This window comes from Archocentrus centrarchus, chromosome 3 (assembly GCF_007364275.1).
Source record: "Archocentrus centrarchus isolate MPI-CPG fArcCen1 chromosome 3, fArcCen1, whole genome shotgun sequence".
Lineage (NCBI taxonomy): Eukaryota > Metazoa > Chordata > Actinopteri > Cichliformes > Cichlidae > Archocentrus > Archocentrus centrarchus.
The window spans coordinates 15,923,153-15,940,329 of NC_044348.1; the positions used below are offsets into that span (position 1 = coordinate 15,923,153).

At 39.1% G+C, this 17,177-nt stretch overlaps 1 protein-coding gene across 1 annotated transcript in view; it reads right to left on the reverse strand.

Moving 5' to 3' along the window:
• Positions 1-17,177, reverse strand: part of galnt18b (UDP-N-acetyl-alpha-D-galactosamine:polypeptide N-acetylgalactosaminyltransferase 18b) — a 97,736-nt gene that overhangs the window by 33,068 nt on the left and 47,491 nt on the right. Inside the window, exons 3-6 of the mRNA XM_030722990.1 lie at positions 16,117-16,283; positions 7,982-8,165; positions 5,762-5,959; positions 5,355-5,469 (exon numbers count right to left, since the gene is read on the reverse strand). Of these exons, the coding sequence (XP_030578850.1) occupies positions 5,355-5,469; positions 5,762-5,959; positions 7,982-8,165; positions 16,117-16,283 (664 nt within the window). The remainder of the gene's footprint in view (positions 1-5,354; positions 5,470-5,761; positions 5,960-7,981; positions 8,166-16,116; positions 16,284-17,177) is intronic.

The following is a 17,177-nucleotide window of genomic DNA, read 5'->3' on the forward strand; positions in this document are numbered from 1 at the left end:
AATGCTCATATAGATTACACTTTGTTTATAGTGAATAAAAATTGCATGGTGAATATTTGGCTAACATCTACTGTGTAAATCATTATTATGACAGTAATGATGTTTTATTGCCACTTCCATAAATACTGTGCACAAAGCCTGCTGCATAATTGTTTTTCATAGCCCTCAATGATCCTCATTTCTCAACACAACCGTCCTGGCACTGTTAGAGTGATGATGTCTGCTTTGGTCTTCTTATGATGCATTGTCCTAGGCTGACTTCACTGGCGCAGTACCCAGTATTCACAGGTGTTTGGGGAAATCATTTGTATTATAATTTTGTTTCATGGTCCTGTGGCAATTTGCTGTGTGTTCCATTGTACAGTCTGACCTGAAGGATCACCTCAAAAGAAACAAAACAAAAAAAGATATCTAAGTTTTTCAACTCATCCACCTTCAGTTTGAAAAAACAAAAATCCCCCCAAATCATCCAATTGTTCCTTGAAGCTCAAACAGATACTGTAAGAAACAGTTCAGATTTGTGTTTTGTTGTGGACATGACTCACACTTCCCAAGACTATCCTTCAGAATTTTAATGCAAAAGACCACATAAATACATCACATTCACATAATTTCTTTTAGTGATTGAATTCAACTCCCACACATAGAGACAGGAAACCAAATCCATTCACTGAGTTTCAGAGTTTCTATCAGATGATCAGAGCAGTAGCCATTCGGTAGTTTTCACTAGTTCGACTAGTTTTAAAATCAGTAAAGATAAAGCGCTAGCATTACTTTACTACAGGCAGCACTGTATGACAATAAGAAACTGCAGTGTGTTATATGATGCTGCTTATGAATGATTCAATTGCATACATAATGTAATAAAAATCTAATGCAAACTTTTAAAAGTGGTCTTTGGTCAGTCTTTGATTGGCACTTAAAATGCAAATGTTTCCACTGGAGATTTGTTAAAGTCGAAAAGGTATTCGAGTGCTTGTCCCTTGTATTCTGGTCCGAGCTCACTTTGTTGAATAATTGTGTGAGAGGAAGATTAAACCACAGATAAACACTGAACCAAAGATTTAGAAATGTTACTGTAAAATTTCTCACTCCCAAACATCACCAGTGTTCTCTAATGAATTTTACATGTTCAGAACAAGGTTTTAAGAAATTTACATTTTCCAAAATTCTTTATATTTTTAAGGAATTTAGCACACTGGCTGCTCACTGTGTATAATAGTTTTTAAGAGTTTTTTTTTAATGTGCATCATAGTTTTTTTTTTAATTTCATCAAACTTGTCTCAGACTTGAGGAATGCCTTCAGGTGTGTGGAAACATTTGACTGGTAGTGGATTGCACCAGTACAACAGAATCTAACTCTCATATTTAATTGCATAAAATATATAAAAAGATTTTACGAAGGGCATAAAGCTGGAATTTTCACAGAGGATATGACAGGAATGCATAATGCCTGTTTGTAAGCACAATGACATGCATTCCCCTTCAGTTACACATAAGATGCCATTTATGAAAACAACACATCCAGAAAGTCAAATATTATGCTTCCGCATTGTGACCAAATGTGATCATAGAGCAGCAGCTCATTCAACCCTCACACTGCAGAGCACAGCCCTTTAAAGCCCCAGCCAAAGCCTGCAGTTTTTGGCCTGGCTTGACTGTGTCTCTGAGGATCTGTCAGCAGCCAGTCTGCATGCTGGCAGGTGGTCTGGAGGCATGACCAATACGCTACAGACAGACAGGCAGACAGACAAACAGACCCTGTTGGGGCTCTATGGGACTGTTAATCTGGGGCCAAGCCAGGGTCCTTCAGACTTGTGGCTCTAAGCTCATTGTCTCACCCTCTGTTTCCAAAGTGCTGCAGAACTATAAACTGTATTCACCTCCTAGCAAGGGCGAGCTCCTTCAGTCCAACATAACCGCAGACGTAAACAACATGGTGGATGGAGACTCAACGCAAAACTAAGATAAAGAAAAGCAATAAACCAAAGTGATGGTTTATAATGTATGTGATAAAATCATCAATGTGTCCAGCTATAAATCAGTCACTGGGGCTATTATCAGGCTCAGGAATTCTAAAAGCATGTAATTTCTGGAGGAAAATTACTTGCAGGACTAATCTCCCTTCTTTACTGATGATTGCATCGCTGTCATTAGTGAGGATGGATATTTCCACATTCAGCATCCTGTCATAAACTTGTCTCCATTTCCTGATCACAATGAAAACTAGGGAGAGTGCAGCTGAGGAGGAGCTGTCCCCCATTTCTTGCTTTTAATAAACCAGCTGATAGCTGTATTAATGGTCTTGGTACAATACATGTGTGCTATCATCAGCTAGAGGGTACTTCTAGCTCTGGCCCATCTGCTTTTGGTTCTGCTGAAGTGGATGCACACCAAGTGATTTCCAGCTCCCAGACAAAGCTGATGAGGGTGTACAAATTAATTAAGGCACTGTTAGAGGAACGCAACACAACGGCAGACAAGGTGCATCTCTCTGCTCTAAACAATGTCAGCATTCTCTTCACACATTGTTGCTCTCAGAGTCTCACATGTGCTTCAGAGGGATCGTCAGGGCATGAAGGTGATCATTCAGACTTCAGAATTCATTAATAGTGATCATTTGTTCTAGCTCAAACTTCCAGGTACAGTAGGTTTTTGTCAGACCATCTCAGCATTTGCATTACAGTGTCCTCCTATTTTTCTGATTGCAAACTTATGCAAACAAAAAGAGAACATTTTAAACATTTTATGTGATGATTGAAGTATTTAAAGAATTTGCCTAGGTGGCAGTTGTTTTGTCATCTATTGTTATCAAGACCAGGAATTATCTCCGAGCCTTAAATTTAAGGCCATCGTAGATGAGAGGTCTTTGAGGTGCTTTAAGGTGTTTGCTATTTATGATAAATAGCAAACACAAAGAAACTGATTTGAGCCAAGTTAGGCTAAGTCTAGGTTGGTGTTTGTGTTTTATTGTATTAAGAGATATAAAATGTTAGTTTTGCAATTTACTTTTTCAAATAGTACAATAGTAATAGTACAATTTCCCCAAATTTCCTTGTTCTTTGTGTGGTCAATAAACACAACAAACAAACAAACAAACAAACAACAAAGAAAATCCCTGAAAAATGTGCTTGCTTTCAGTTTCTATCCCTCTCCTATGGTGATAGTTAGGTAATGTATGTAGTCCTAAGGCTGCACCAGTGTGCTAGTGAGATGGCACAAAGGATAACCTTTACATTTTGTGGGTGAAAAAGACAAAAAGTACAGTAAAATGCAAACTGTGCCTGACTGAGGATAAATGTTTATCAGAGCTCTACTTCACAATTGAAGAAGCACCTGCAAGCAAAGCACAGCAGCTCCAGAGCGCTTTAAAATCAGCTGTCACCTCCGTTGGAAATTCATGAGCTTGTTGCTGCTCAAGTGTTGGAGGAGATGCTACCAACTCCATATGCCATGAGTGAGTTGGCAGAGTCAGTATATTCAGAAGTAGATATACAATAGCCTCCATGGCCTACTGCACATCTACCAACATGAGAAAAGCTTACTTTATGGTCCCATGAATGTGTCCGTCTTTGTACACATTTCTGTTTGAACATTTCTGTTCAAACGTGCTCCTGTGCACTCCTCTAAAATCCCAACTGCGTGTCACTGGATGCGGATGATGTACTGTAAACACCGGTTGAACGCTGATTGGTTGACAAGTAGGCCAGAATAGGGAAGGGAGCAATAGCAGAGTTCATCAGGAATGGCAGAAGCCCAAATAAAAGATCAAAGATTGAAAATGCAGATTGAAAAATACAGACGGGGTTGCAGTGGACACTATTCATTGGTTTTAACACTAAGTTTCACGTCAGCTCCTTGTATGCTGGATGATGGACCAAAACAGCACAAGCAAGAGTAGCCTACACACTGGTTGTACTGGTTGTACATATTTTGTACACTGCCCCCGTTGACAACAAACACTCTTTGCAGGCATGCTGCCTTTGTGCTACACTTGCTTAAGCATAAAACAAGCATGAGAAACATGAGTAAATGTCAATAATCAGTTCAGAAGCTGACCCAGTTGCAGACCTGGACTCAAAGTAACAAACTGAAGGCAATTTTTTATTAAAAACCTGATAGTATTAAGTACAAAATGTAGCAAACAGAACATAAACCAGCTTTGCAAAAATAAAACAGCACAGGAGAGACATCAACAGACAATCTAACAAAGGCTGCGAAGAAGACACGAAGAGAAGGGAAACAAAGCACGGCTGAACATAAGGGTGATGACACACAAGAAATAAAACTGAAAACAAGACACAAGAGACATAAACTGACAAAGTAAAACAGAAAATAACTAACTAAACACAGAGGCAAGAAACTAACACACAGAAACATGTCTGAGAGTTTGAGAGAGGCTAGGAAAAGAAACCGAAATGCAAGGAATGAGCTCTAAACACAAACACGGCAGATGCTTTCAAAATACTTTCAAAACTAGCAATAACTAAAGTCTGAGGATCCTTACAGACTAAGTAGGAAATGCCTAATAAAAAAATGAGGATACAAAATTCAAAAGGAACTAAAAACAGGAAACAATGTTGAGTTAAACAGAAACAATAAAATAATTGAGGCACAAAGAAACACAAAACCACAAGAGTCCTAATTATAATTAGCAAAGAAAAACCCTACACTGAAAGCTGAACCTGAAACCAATAAAATAATGACTTCAAATAACAAAAACCCAGATACCATGACAAGCAAGGAATTGATACACAGACTTCTCTAATGAGTTACTGATCTCCGTGAGTATTTAATATTTTTTTTTTTTTATCAGTAGTTATTTTTAAAAGTATGTCATCTGGACCAAATAATAATAACAAAAACATGAAAAATGTATGAAAAGCCAACGTCACCACCAACAACTACTGCTACTACATGTGCCTTGAAGGGAGATTGTTTTGTGAATGATGTAACTCTAACAACTTTCCAGAGATTGTTTTCTTCAGTAGGAATTTGAAGTGCCAGCTTCATTTTAAAGTTCAAATAGTCCGAAAAGTTTTGAGATTAAAAAAAGTAGCGTTCTGCTAAAAGACACAGTCTGTATAAAGGATATTCTACATTTGCCCGAAAGCTGCTTCATATTTCTTTCCCAACTGTTACTGCACCTCTATACACAGGCCACATTGCTTGAAGCCAAATTACACTTTCCCAGGTAATGATTATGGGTTTAGCATTTTACATATGAACCAGTGAGTGAAGCCCTCAGTGACCTTGCTCCTAACAACCATTAAGTTTCATTATCATAGTTAATTTTCCACACATTACCTGGATGAACAATGGGCCATTGCCGCAGGAGTGACATCATTACTCACCCTGATGCCCAGCTCCACATTTTCTCCCCCGTACACCTCCATCCCTTCATCCAGCAGGCCAATCTCCTCAAAGTACAGCCTATCCACCACAAAGCAGCCAATCAGAGCTGGGCTCCTGAAGGATTTAAAAGGGATGAAGATCAGCTTTTTAAAAATTTTTTTTTTATCACTTACTATCCTCTGCACATATAATGTTAGCGTGGCACTGTTGCTATAGTAACAGAAGACAGGAAAAGATGTGTGACCCAATATAACATGCAAAAATGTTCATGACTGCTGCATAAATTTCCATTTTAGCAGGGTTTGCATGAATAATAATAATTTATTTTAATCAAGATGTATTTTTTTTCAGATTTTAATGATATTAATTTTTTTAGGCTATAAACATAATTGTGGTGTTCTCTTACTGAATCGGTGCACTCTTGTTGCCCTTGTGCCACCAGGACTTGGGTGGGTTGAGGTAGCGACACCACAGCTCCCAGTCAAAGCCCTGTGCAGACAGCGGATACTCTTCAATCTCAAATGTGTCATACTTGATGTTATCAAACGACGGGGAGATTATCCGGGTTCTGTCTTCTTTAATTCTCTGCAGAATAGGTTCAGCCCTGTAAATATGGAGGGAAAAAGTAATTTCAGAGTCAGTATCTGGTGTGCCAGGCTTTCTCTGTCATCTTTATGATCACACTTGTCAAGTTAGAACATTTAAAAAAATATATTCAGTTAAATTTATGCTGACAAATCATTATTGCTCATTTTGAAGCTTTATGGAAATGAAATTTCCTAATGAAAATATGAAGAGATGAGATATGTTTACACACAACTGCACCCTTTGTCTTTTCCAAAGCTACTCTCATAAACGGTTTTTAACAATTCATGGAAAAATTAAAACAAGCCACATTAACAAGAAAACGAACACACGCACAGAGAAATATAGACAAACTGAAACTTATGTTATGAGCTATATCTGAAGTTACATCTGTATTCAGTGAATACATTACAATAAACTCCATCTATACAATCTATCCATCTATATATCTAAATTCACAGGTATGCATGTGATTGCACTTCAAAAATTGTGTAAAATGATAGCTTATTGAAATTAAATTGGACAATAATCTATAAGTCTAGTTTTCTATCATTTAAAATCCACTCTTTTCCAAAACAAATCATACTCCTTAATTTTGCTGTGATTTTGACAAAAGCGACTAAAGGTCATTATACCTGACAGGCAGGGGGTCCGCACAGGAGAAGCACCCTTCCATGTCAGACATTTGTCTTTGATGCATTTGAGTGATCTTGTCATAGATACAAATTACAAGTACCAGTAGGACAACAGCCACAGCTTGTTGTCAGACATTATGGTCTTGCTTGGTGCACATGTACAGTATAAGTATATACTGTGTGGACCATTAAATCCCTTCACATTCTCTAACACAAGTCAGTCAGTTGTTTCAAAGTGCAGAATAAAAACCTTTGGGGAGGCAGCTTTTAGCTTTTATGCTCTGGACACTCTGACTGAGAGTATGTGAGCCCTGAAAGCACCAAGAAGTGCTGAAATATTCAAAAGTGAACATAAACCTACCTATTCAGCTTGGCTTTTGATGCATGACCATCACGTATTGTGTTTTTATTTATTTAGTTCATTGTAGAGACATTTTTACAGGCCTGCAGTACTTGTTTGCTTTGCTTGTGTATTAAAACACAGGCATGATAGTCAAATGGCATGAACAGCGTGTTCATAAAAATATATCAAATAATATATTTCTTTTTCTTTGCAAGCTGCATATTCATTGTATAAGGCATCAATTGCAGACACTATTAGCATCACTGTCTGATGAACACTTATTTACAGATATGCATGACAACACGTTCCAGTGCCACTGCACTAAAAATTGTTTAGCAAAATTTATTTACAAGCAACAACATACATGTAGCACACATGTAATGTCACCATTCACTTTGAGATCAGCTACTATGCATAATATATAGAATTTTTTAGGAGCATTATAAAAATAATTACTAAAAGCTAAATAAACATTGATAATGTTAGTACCCTGGGCAGTTTATATAGTAAGTTTCATCAATTAAGGCATGTAAGAGGAGCTACGTAGAGAACAGACATAAATACACTATCATTATATCATTATAGTAAGATGTTATATAATATAGTTTTCTTTATTTTAATCTATTATATTCAGAATCACTTTTTAAAAATGCACATTAAGTGTCATGTTTTGTCTTTTTAATATATTTAATCTAACATTAATTCAATTTATTTTTACTGCTCGATATGTTCACTTTCTCATAAAGGACGTACTACATGTTGTACATTATATTTTTTTATAATGTGTCTTTATCCAGCTTTAAATACAAATAGAATTTTTCCAGTTAAATGTGCTTTTTCTTATTGTCGTCATCTTGTCCGTCATCTGTGAAGGACTTTAAACTGCACTAACCTGCACGAAAGGTGCTACACAGCTGAAGTCTGATGGTCTGATTGAAAACAAGAAGAACAGTTTTGTTTTGAAGTGAAACAATAAACCCTCATGGAGCGATATGACTCAAGAACCGGTGCTCTCGTGTTGCAGAGCTGAGCTTATCTCATGCTGCTCTTGTGAGTTACTCACCATCCGACACTGAACTCAACGTGGGCATCAAAGAGGGCAACAACTGGGGCAGTAGCAACCCTCCACCCACTCACTCTGGACCGGATCAAACCCTCCTGCTTGGCGTGCCGCACCATCTTTATGAATCCTGGACGCTGGCTGTTAGTCTCAGACACAAAATGTTGAAGTTTGTCCTTTAGCTCATCTGTAAGAAACAAATGAATGCACATCAATGTTGCTAGATACCATTTGAAAAAAGTAAGAAAAGTGAGAGCTACTTATAAGCAAACTTCCACCCACAAGAACACATCATGTCCTCCTCCAGTGGGCAGTATTTCACTGGTCGGAGGCCAGCAGCACTTCTGCTTCACTGCTTTGATCACTGGACCAAACAGGCAGCAGCTTGAGCCAGCACTGCAGACCTCCATGGGGCTTACCAGTCATAACGGGATATTGCAATATTGAGAACTCAGCCTGCAATGCTTTTCAAAACATGGAAGGAGGAGATGAAATGTGTGTGGTTTGATGTTTGGGTTCAAAGTTTACCTCCATTATTACCTGAGCTGTCTACTGTATGATGAATCATACCATGGAGAATATGAGTCATTGCTGCTTACATGACAAATAAATATTAATTTTACTTTAAGGCTTTGAGAGAGCCTCATTTTTTCTAATTTTCTCTAAAATACAATCAATTACAACAGTCCATTACAGGTTCACCCTGAGCATTAACTAGAAAAATGTCAATGCTAGTGAAACAGACTGAAAACTGATTCTTTAAAAAAGGCCAAGCTTCTAAGTCTGTTGTAAAATGTCAGCATAAACCAGCGAGAAAAGGCACAATTATATCACCGCTCTATACTGTACTATCAACTGGATAAAGCAGGAAAATAAAAAAAATGTTATCAGTACCGTGTTTCGTCATTCCTTACATAAATCACCCGAGGCTGTGTTCCCACTGTTTTACTTTTAACCACCTTTTCAGTTTGAAGAGAATGGGAAGCAGCTGCGCGCAGACAAAAAGTCGCTGCTGTGAAATTCTGCCTTGCTGGCTTTATTAGAGGCTGTGTGAGGTGTTTTAGAAATTTGAAAAATAAGTTTGATTTTTCTAAACCAATAAGACAAAAAAAAAAAAGAAGAGTTCTTTTAAAGAAAGTTTCTGTTATTCAAAAGTTGTGAAGTCCAATCTTCATCAACTCAACAAAGGCAGCATATTTTTTTTGGAATGTAAAGATTCCCTGCAGTCCCACAATGCATTCTGTAAACCAATATGTGGACTTGAAATGAAATATTTTTTCAGTCTTATTTTCTGCTGGCATCTGGCTTAATAGTTAATGTTTCCAACTGTTAGTAAACAAGTCCCACAACATATCACCCAGTGCATCTGCAACATTTAATATCTATAGAAAGAACAAAAATATGTGCTAAGAGCTCATTTTTTCATCAGGAATCCTTTCAAAGGTTGCAAAAGTAGTAATTATCTTCACCTCCTCTATATGTGGAGAGTGGGAATTGCATTATTTCTCTCTTCTCATTGACATTCACAGTGAAGCAACAGTATTGCCAAAGGGAAAATATCGCACACACACACACACACACACACACACACACACACACACACACACACACACACACACACACACACACACACACACACACACACACACACACATACTGGACACACTAGTTTGTTGACGTCATATAATTCCTAGCAAACTATATTGTAAGGTGAATTTGAGCAGGGGTCCATCCATCCATTCATCTTCTTCCACTTATCTGTGGCCGGGTTGCGGGGGCAGCAGCCTAAGCAGAGAAACTCAGAGCTCCCTTGCCCCAGCCACCTCCTCCAGCTTATCCGGGGAACACCGGGGGTTCCCAGGCAAGCTAAGAGATATAAGCTCTCCAGCGTGTACTTGGTCTGCCGGGAGGAGGAGATTATCATAAAAAAGGGAGAGGGAGATTATCATTAAAAAAATCTCCCTCTCTCCAGCCTTGGGGTGGTGGTGTATGCGCTCTTCAAACCCTCAAACTCCCAGGCCTCTACCAGTATCTTAGCTGTTCCTAAGACTCTGGACAGAGACCTCTGATGTTGTGCCTGTAATCTGATAGCGCCACTCTTCCAGTTTGAGAGTTATAGCTCCTAATACTCCCATTAGGACCCCTTTGGACCACATCTGTTCCAGGTGTTCCTTCAACCCCTGGTAATTCCCTTCTCCTGGTAATTTTGTCATGCTCCTTCTTTCTGATGTTGTTCCCTGCTGGGATTGCCACATCTATCACCACTGCAGTCTTCTGCTCCTTGTCAACCACTATGTCTTGTTGGTTGGCCAGCAGCTACTTGTCTGTCAGTCTTAAAGTCCCACAGGACCTTAGTTCTGTTGTTCTCAGCCATCAGGAGTTGGGGACTTCTAGCCCATATGGGCCACAGATGTTCCCGTACACTTTCCCTATCACTTGGCTGTGTATATTGTCTCAGCTTGCATCTTACATCCTGCTACTATGTGCTTGATAGTCTCTGGGGCACCTTTGCACAGTCTGCAGCTTGGGTCCTCATGGCTGTGGTAGACTCCTGCCTATATGGATGTGATGAATCTGTTATCTGGTGCTCAGAGCCTGATCTTGTGCTGCCGTAATCAGAGCCTCTGCGCTGTCCTTTTCTGGCCACTGGTAAGATTTCTTGACGTCAGCCACTTCCTCTGTTGATGGCACAGTTCCTCTTCCTGTTCGTTATCATCATCTGTCTGCAGCTGCCTGAGGCACTCATCTCAGGGGACCATCTTCCAGATGTCTTCATGGATACTCCGTGTTTCATCATGGATTGTGGCTCTGTCACTAATAAATCCTTGCCCTCTCTCTTTCTGTTGCCTCAGGGTGCTAGACTCTAGGTGCATTGTGAGGAGTTTTTGTGTCTTGACATCAGTGGCATCTAAGTCTCCTGTGGCCAGCTTATTATACCAGCTGGGTATCTGATGGCTCATAGGGTGTATTTATTGATGCCTAAGATCTTATTCCTACTGTTGAGCTGGCTTACCTTCTGGAGGTATTTGGCAGTGGCTGACCTTGCATCTTCATCATATTTCCCGTTGGCCTATGGGATACCCAGGTACTTGTAGTTGTCCTATATGTCTGCTATCCTGCCTTCTGGCATCTTCTCCCCTTCAGTGTGTATCAATATTCAGTATACAGGAACTATATAATGTCAAAATACCATGAAGACTGACATCAGTTAATTCAGTTTGTGAACACTCACATTTTCCAGAGAAGAAATGCCATCATGCAGCCAAAATAAAAAAGCCAAAACAACAACAACAACAACAACAACAACAAAAACAACAACAAAAACAACAAAACCTATGTGGTCCATTCTGGAATATATCTCTAGTCTGCTGAGTTATTTTTTAGAGCCAACAGCCAACTATTGGGTATTCAATTCAAGACAAGATGCACAGACCATTTTTTTTTTTTTTTTTACAAATGCAGATACATTTTAAGAAGTTCTTATAAAGCAATGATACTGTATCTGATGGTTCTGAGATTGCATTTCAGCAAATGCAATCTTTTCCTCTCCATGCATACTGTTTATCTGCATGCAACCAAAGTTGGCCCACAAGTGGATCACACATGGAAACAAGAGTGCTTCTGCTAAAACTCTTGTCCAGAAGAGTTTTTTATTTATTCCAGTGGACTGCTGCCATTTCCCACCAGGCAATAAATAATTCAAGACCACCATAATTCTTACAGTAATGAACATGCAGTCACATGAATCTCTGTGCCATTTTACACTTCCTATATATTGAGTATGATAGTCACTCAGCAAGAGGAGCGAGCAGTGGTCAGTCTTTATACCTCCTGATTACTGCGATCAGCTAACAACCGAGATGTAAATGTGCCCCTAATGAGATTTCTCAAACTCAAAGCAAAGTAATTTTTGTACTAATTTGACTTTAAAGGCATTTAGTAGAGAGATTAACTTTATAATTCCATTTACTTTGGCTAAAGCCAATAAAGTCACTCGTATGAGCAGCTGCAAAAGATCTATAAGCTTCAATCAATCAATAATTAAGACATACTAATGCGTGCGTATTGAAAATAGGAATGATGCTGTTATTCCTCATAACGAATCCTAATAAAGCACAGTTCATTACACCAGAAATGGCTGATGGCCAACGCTCATCAATCTTTCAGGACCGATATCCGGCTGAAGCGCTGCTGGAAAGCAATGGGCTTTGGGATAGAGTTGGACTCGAACAACAAGCAAACATGTGCAGCCATGCAGTAATTTCAGTACATAATTTACAAGCATAAAAGAAAATTCAAGGTTTTTCTCAGAAGATAAATAGCAAATCAAATGGTGAGTGGCAAAATGAAGAACGTGCCATTTAGCTCACCTCTAGCCTATTCTCAGTCAGATGTGACACAGTTATAGAAACAGATTTTCTGAATAGCATTTCTGAAAGCTTTCCATACGGCTACATGGTTTAAAATCCTCTTGACTGCACAGAGAATTAACTGTGACTGTGTCATATATATCACTTCATGCACAACCAGGCCAAGGATTTTTGATGAATGGAATTTTAGTAATTGTTTCCTTGCTCCTCTTCTATACGACTTCATAACTGTACGTTTACGTTTGTGTGAACTGAGCTGTTTCTTTCATGCATGTTTGAACTAAACATTTATCACCAAGCAGGAGTTACTGCTTGCACAGCAGATGGCAAATCGTCATGGATACAGGTCTCGCAGTTGATGAGTAGTTTGCACAGCACCACTTGGCAATTTCTCACTGCACAACTCTGTGGCAGTGAAAATCAGTGTTTAAAATATCCAACTGAGAATTGCTCTTCCTCCACAATCAAGCCAAAAAGTCCAAAGGCAGTTTTTTTTTTGTTTTTTTTTTTTAAAAAACCTAACACCCCCCCCCCCCCCCCCCCCCCCAAAAAAAAAAAAAAAAAAAACAACCCAAACTAAAACTAAAAAACATGGTGAACATACAGTACGTTGCTGCAGCTCTAGTACAAATTTGCACTGCCTGTTTATCACTCTAGCAGTAGATTCAGTTCATTTCAGTTTGGAAGTTTCAGTAAACATTATTACCAAAGCACAAGAAAATATGTGGACATATTCTGGACAGTATAGAATAAGAGTAATATGAGCACTAATATAATGTTACAATTGTAAAATGAGCTCAAGTTTTTTTTTTTTCTCTGATATCAAAGCTTTTGAGTACTCTCCAGCTTTCACTGGCTGGACCTGCAGTGACTGCTAGCCGGATAACTCAATGCTTTCAGACAGTTCCTGGAACCTCTCTGTACACCTAAGGAGCTGAATGATTCCACATTGAGTCAAGGGTAAAAACGTGCCACAAAAACATGCCAGAAAATTCTTCAGCAAACTGAATCTCTTTCCGTTTTTAAAGGAAAAACAAGATTTTTCAATAAGCTGAACCTTGAACTATTATGGGTAGTTCACTATTTTATAAGCACTTTAAACTGTGTGACTAAAGCATTAATTAACCAACAAAAATATCAGAGTCATATCTGAGAAGATGACTGACTCAGACAGTTCCTAACAACTGATGAAACCCACATGAATCTCAGCCTATGATGATCTTTATATGAAGGCAAGGGAGAAGACTTTTGGTACTTAAGCCTTTCATTAGTAGTTCCAAGTTCTATTCATGTTTATTTAACCACGTCTGAGGAAGCTTTGGCTGCATAAACAGTCTGCGTGAGAGAAAAAGAGGGATTACATTTGTCAAAATCCAATCTTGAAACCACTGGCTATCTTCTAATCAAAGCTATATTCTTTTTTAGTTTTGTTTTTTAAAAGAAATCTGCATATTTTAATAACAGAACAGGATATTTTGGCCCAGATATCCACTAATAGATATTCTGGCCTTTGAATTCCCAGATTGATGTTAGCGATAGTCTTCTTCAACAACTTTAAACATCTTTAAAGATAATTTTATTCTTTCTGCTGTCTGTTTTCTTTCAGGTTAGTGGCTCATCACAAAACCCTAACATATTATCATTTAGGGTATAGAATGGATCATAAGTCTTCTGACAGCCTGTCTAATAAGTGAGACCCTCTCAAAACCCTACTCTTACACAGACCAGACTTTCTCGTCCCACAGCTTGGGACATTATCCAATTAAGGAGGAATCAGCTAGGTCAATTTGCCCTTCTCTCCCGTGATGGCTACATGTCCTCCTGCATGCTAATGCTTCTCGGAGGTGAGCTGTGACAGTGGCAGATGACTAATGCAAGGCAGTGGGTGCCTCAGAGGTAAGCTGCGGATGACGACCCTTTCAGCACTATCAGCAGCATCACAGGTCAACAGGCTAACGACATTTAGCACAGATAAGATTCACAGTCATGGTGATAATGATAACACCAGGCCTATCATACGCAGTGTGACGGAGTGCTCAAGCAAACAAGGTGAAATGCCATCAGCAAAATGTCAACGCGTGACTTAGGTCTCTGAAGGCGCTGAAGGCAACTGCTCTCCAGCTCTCAATTTCCTGATGAAATATGAATCCATATTGGTTGCAATTTGGGATCAGACTTTTGGATTGTACTTTTTTTTTTTTTAGTGGATAAATTTGAATATATTCAACTTTATGGTCAATAACAGCCAGAAGGAGAGAGATCATTCCTGTTCAGTCGAGTTGAGGTTATCAAGACATACCACAATGATCTATGTTTTGCTCCAGCGGGCTACAGGCAATGCTCCATGTTGTGCATTATTGACTCTGGTAAACATATTCCTCCCAGTGCCAGTATTTCCCTTGTTGATTGTCCCTAATGGCTGTCTCAGTTCCTGTTACAAGCTGCAGAGCCTATTTAAAAGTGAAAAGCCTATAAATGACCTTGGCACAGTATCATTACCTTTTTATAGCCTGCTTTCTGCCTTTGTGATGTAGTTAAGTCTTCTGCTGTAAATTTTCAGGTCCACTTTCACAGGTGACTTCAAGTCTATATCTCGTGCTCTGCAAGGCAGACTAAAGCCACCTGTCAGTGATCTCACATATCAGTCATGTCAGTGATAGCAGTACCGAAAGAACGGAGCCCAGCAGGTACACGCTGTCAGCATATAATAAATGTCTTTTTGACCCGACAGTGTTTACTCAACATCCAATGCATGCAGATGTAAGAATTAGGTTTGCAAATGCAGACGAGATATGTACAAACACTTCATCACCTTGCTGGATTGTTATCTGCCTCGGGGCAAATTTCCTGGCTTTGCAGCTAATTAGTGTTATTCATCTATCATTTAAACCCAGTGTACACAGCTCCTAATTAACATTAACGGAGTCTGAAGGCCCTCAGAGGAGCAGTGCATATAATACAGATACAGACTACAAGCAAACACCGATATTTAAACTTTCCAAATTTGCATTCTCATGTGTACTCTGTGTTTTTATGGACTCATCAGTCACAGGCCGTTTTATTGAGGATACTTTGGTAGCAGATTTGTAGGGTTGAATGGATGCATTATGCACCAATCAGGAGTAACGGTGGAAATTTTTAGTTAACGTTTGAGAAGACATACTTGGTCACGTCACTGCTGTTATATTGAAGTACAGCTTAGTACATCAGTTTAGCTGCAGTTTACACTTCAAATTTTACAGTGTGCTTTCACGTACACACATTAGAAGTAGAATGGCCTTCAGACTGAAAACCATCACATTTTTCAGTCAAAGTAATTTTGAACAGCATTGGCTGGAACTGCTCAACTCCCCCAAACCAATAAAGGCAGAGAGGAAACGAGCTGCTAAAGGATCCCTCTGATAGCATCCAGGATTGGCTTCCACACAGTTTTTACATAACCTGCAACACAACACAACAAGATCTTTATCTGATGATGTTCTCCATTACCTTGGGAGTAATTGCATGTGACAAGCCAATTATCTGATGGAGGCTTAGGGAAAGGTAGATTAATAAAATGCTTACTCACTTTTGTGCTTGTGGTAACAAACCATATAAAACTTTTAGAAATGCATAGTGGGAAAAAGTATCAACCTAATTACAAATCCATGCTTATTGCTTCAGCGTGCTAATAAATCCAGCTTCAAAGGCATCTCATGCCTGTTTGCTGCTGCTAAGCTACAACCAGACAAACAGTCCATTTCTGTTATATAAAATGTGGGTACTTACTGTTATTGCTGTTGTCGTCCACCAGGATTATCTCTTTGAGCAGGTGGGAGGGTGTCCTGTTGATGGCAGAGTGAACAGACCGCAGGATGACAGACAAGGCTTCGTTCACAAAAATGAACACAATGCTCACTTGAGGGAGGTTCAAGGGATAAGTAATGTTCCTGCACCTGTGGAGGACAAATAACAAATCAGAGGTGACGTCGAGGCAACGTCTAGACCTTCAGCTTGTCTAAAGGATTAACAGACACATTTGACACAGAGTTGTTAAGAGCAGGATATTGTCAGGTTTCTTGCCAAACCTCCTTCTTGGCTGACTATCAGAACCTTCATTTATCAAGGCATAAATGTTGTTCCTGGTACTGGTTTATGGTTAATTTAACAATTAGAGTGCTACTGCACTAGTGGTGCTCTGCAATGCAGAAGAACAAAATTGCTGGCTGTGGGGTAAGGTCTGTCATCAATCTCTCGCTCCTCTCTTTCCCTTTCAAAACACTGTTTTCTGTCACAACATGTTGACATTTGCATTGTGAGTGATGAGTCCAGCATCTTCTCCTGAGAGGAAACTGATGTCTGTTTCCAAGATGCGCAGAAAGAGAAAGCACAGAATGCCCATAACAGTCCAGGTAGCATAGTTTTCAGTCTGGCCTGAGGTTTTTTTTTTTTCTTTTTTTTTTAATGACCCAGGAGTTTTCTCTATATGGCTCCTGTGTTCACAAATTCATAAAACAATTATTACTTCAATAATGGCAGTGCACCATAGTAGCTAAATCCATTAAAACCTCCCCATGAAATCCTCTCAAAATGAACATTTAATTTAATTAAAAAGAAGGAAACTGTGTTTGGATTGTGATATATTATTTGCTCCTACCCACCCTGAAAAATTCAACCAAATCCCACTGCTGTCCATGTTCATCATGCTCTCCCCTCCTGTTGTATTTACAGAAAGCTGTGGCACAGGCATATTGTTTGGGAAATGTGAAACAGAGACACAAAACATGTGTGATTAATGTCTCCCCTGGAACTGTTTCAGAAGAGGCAGTGTTGGTGGGAATGAATGTTTT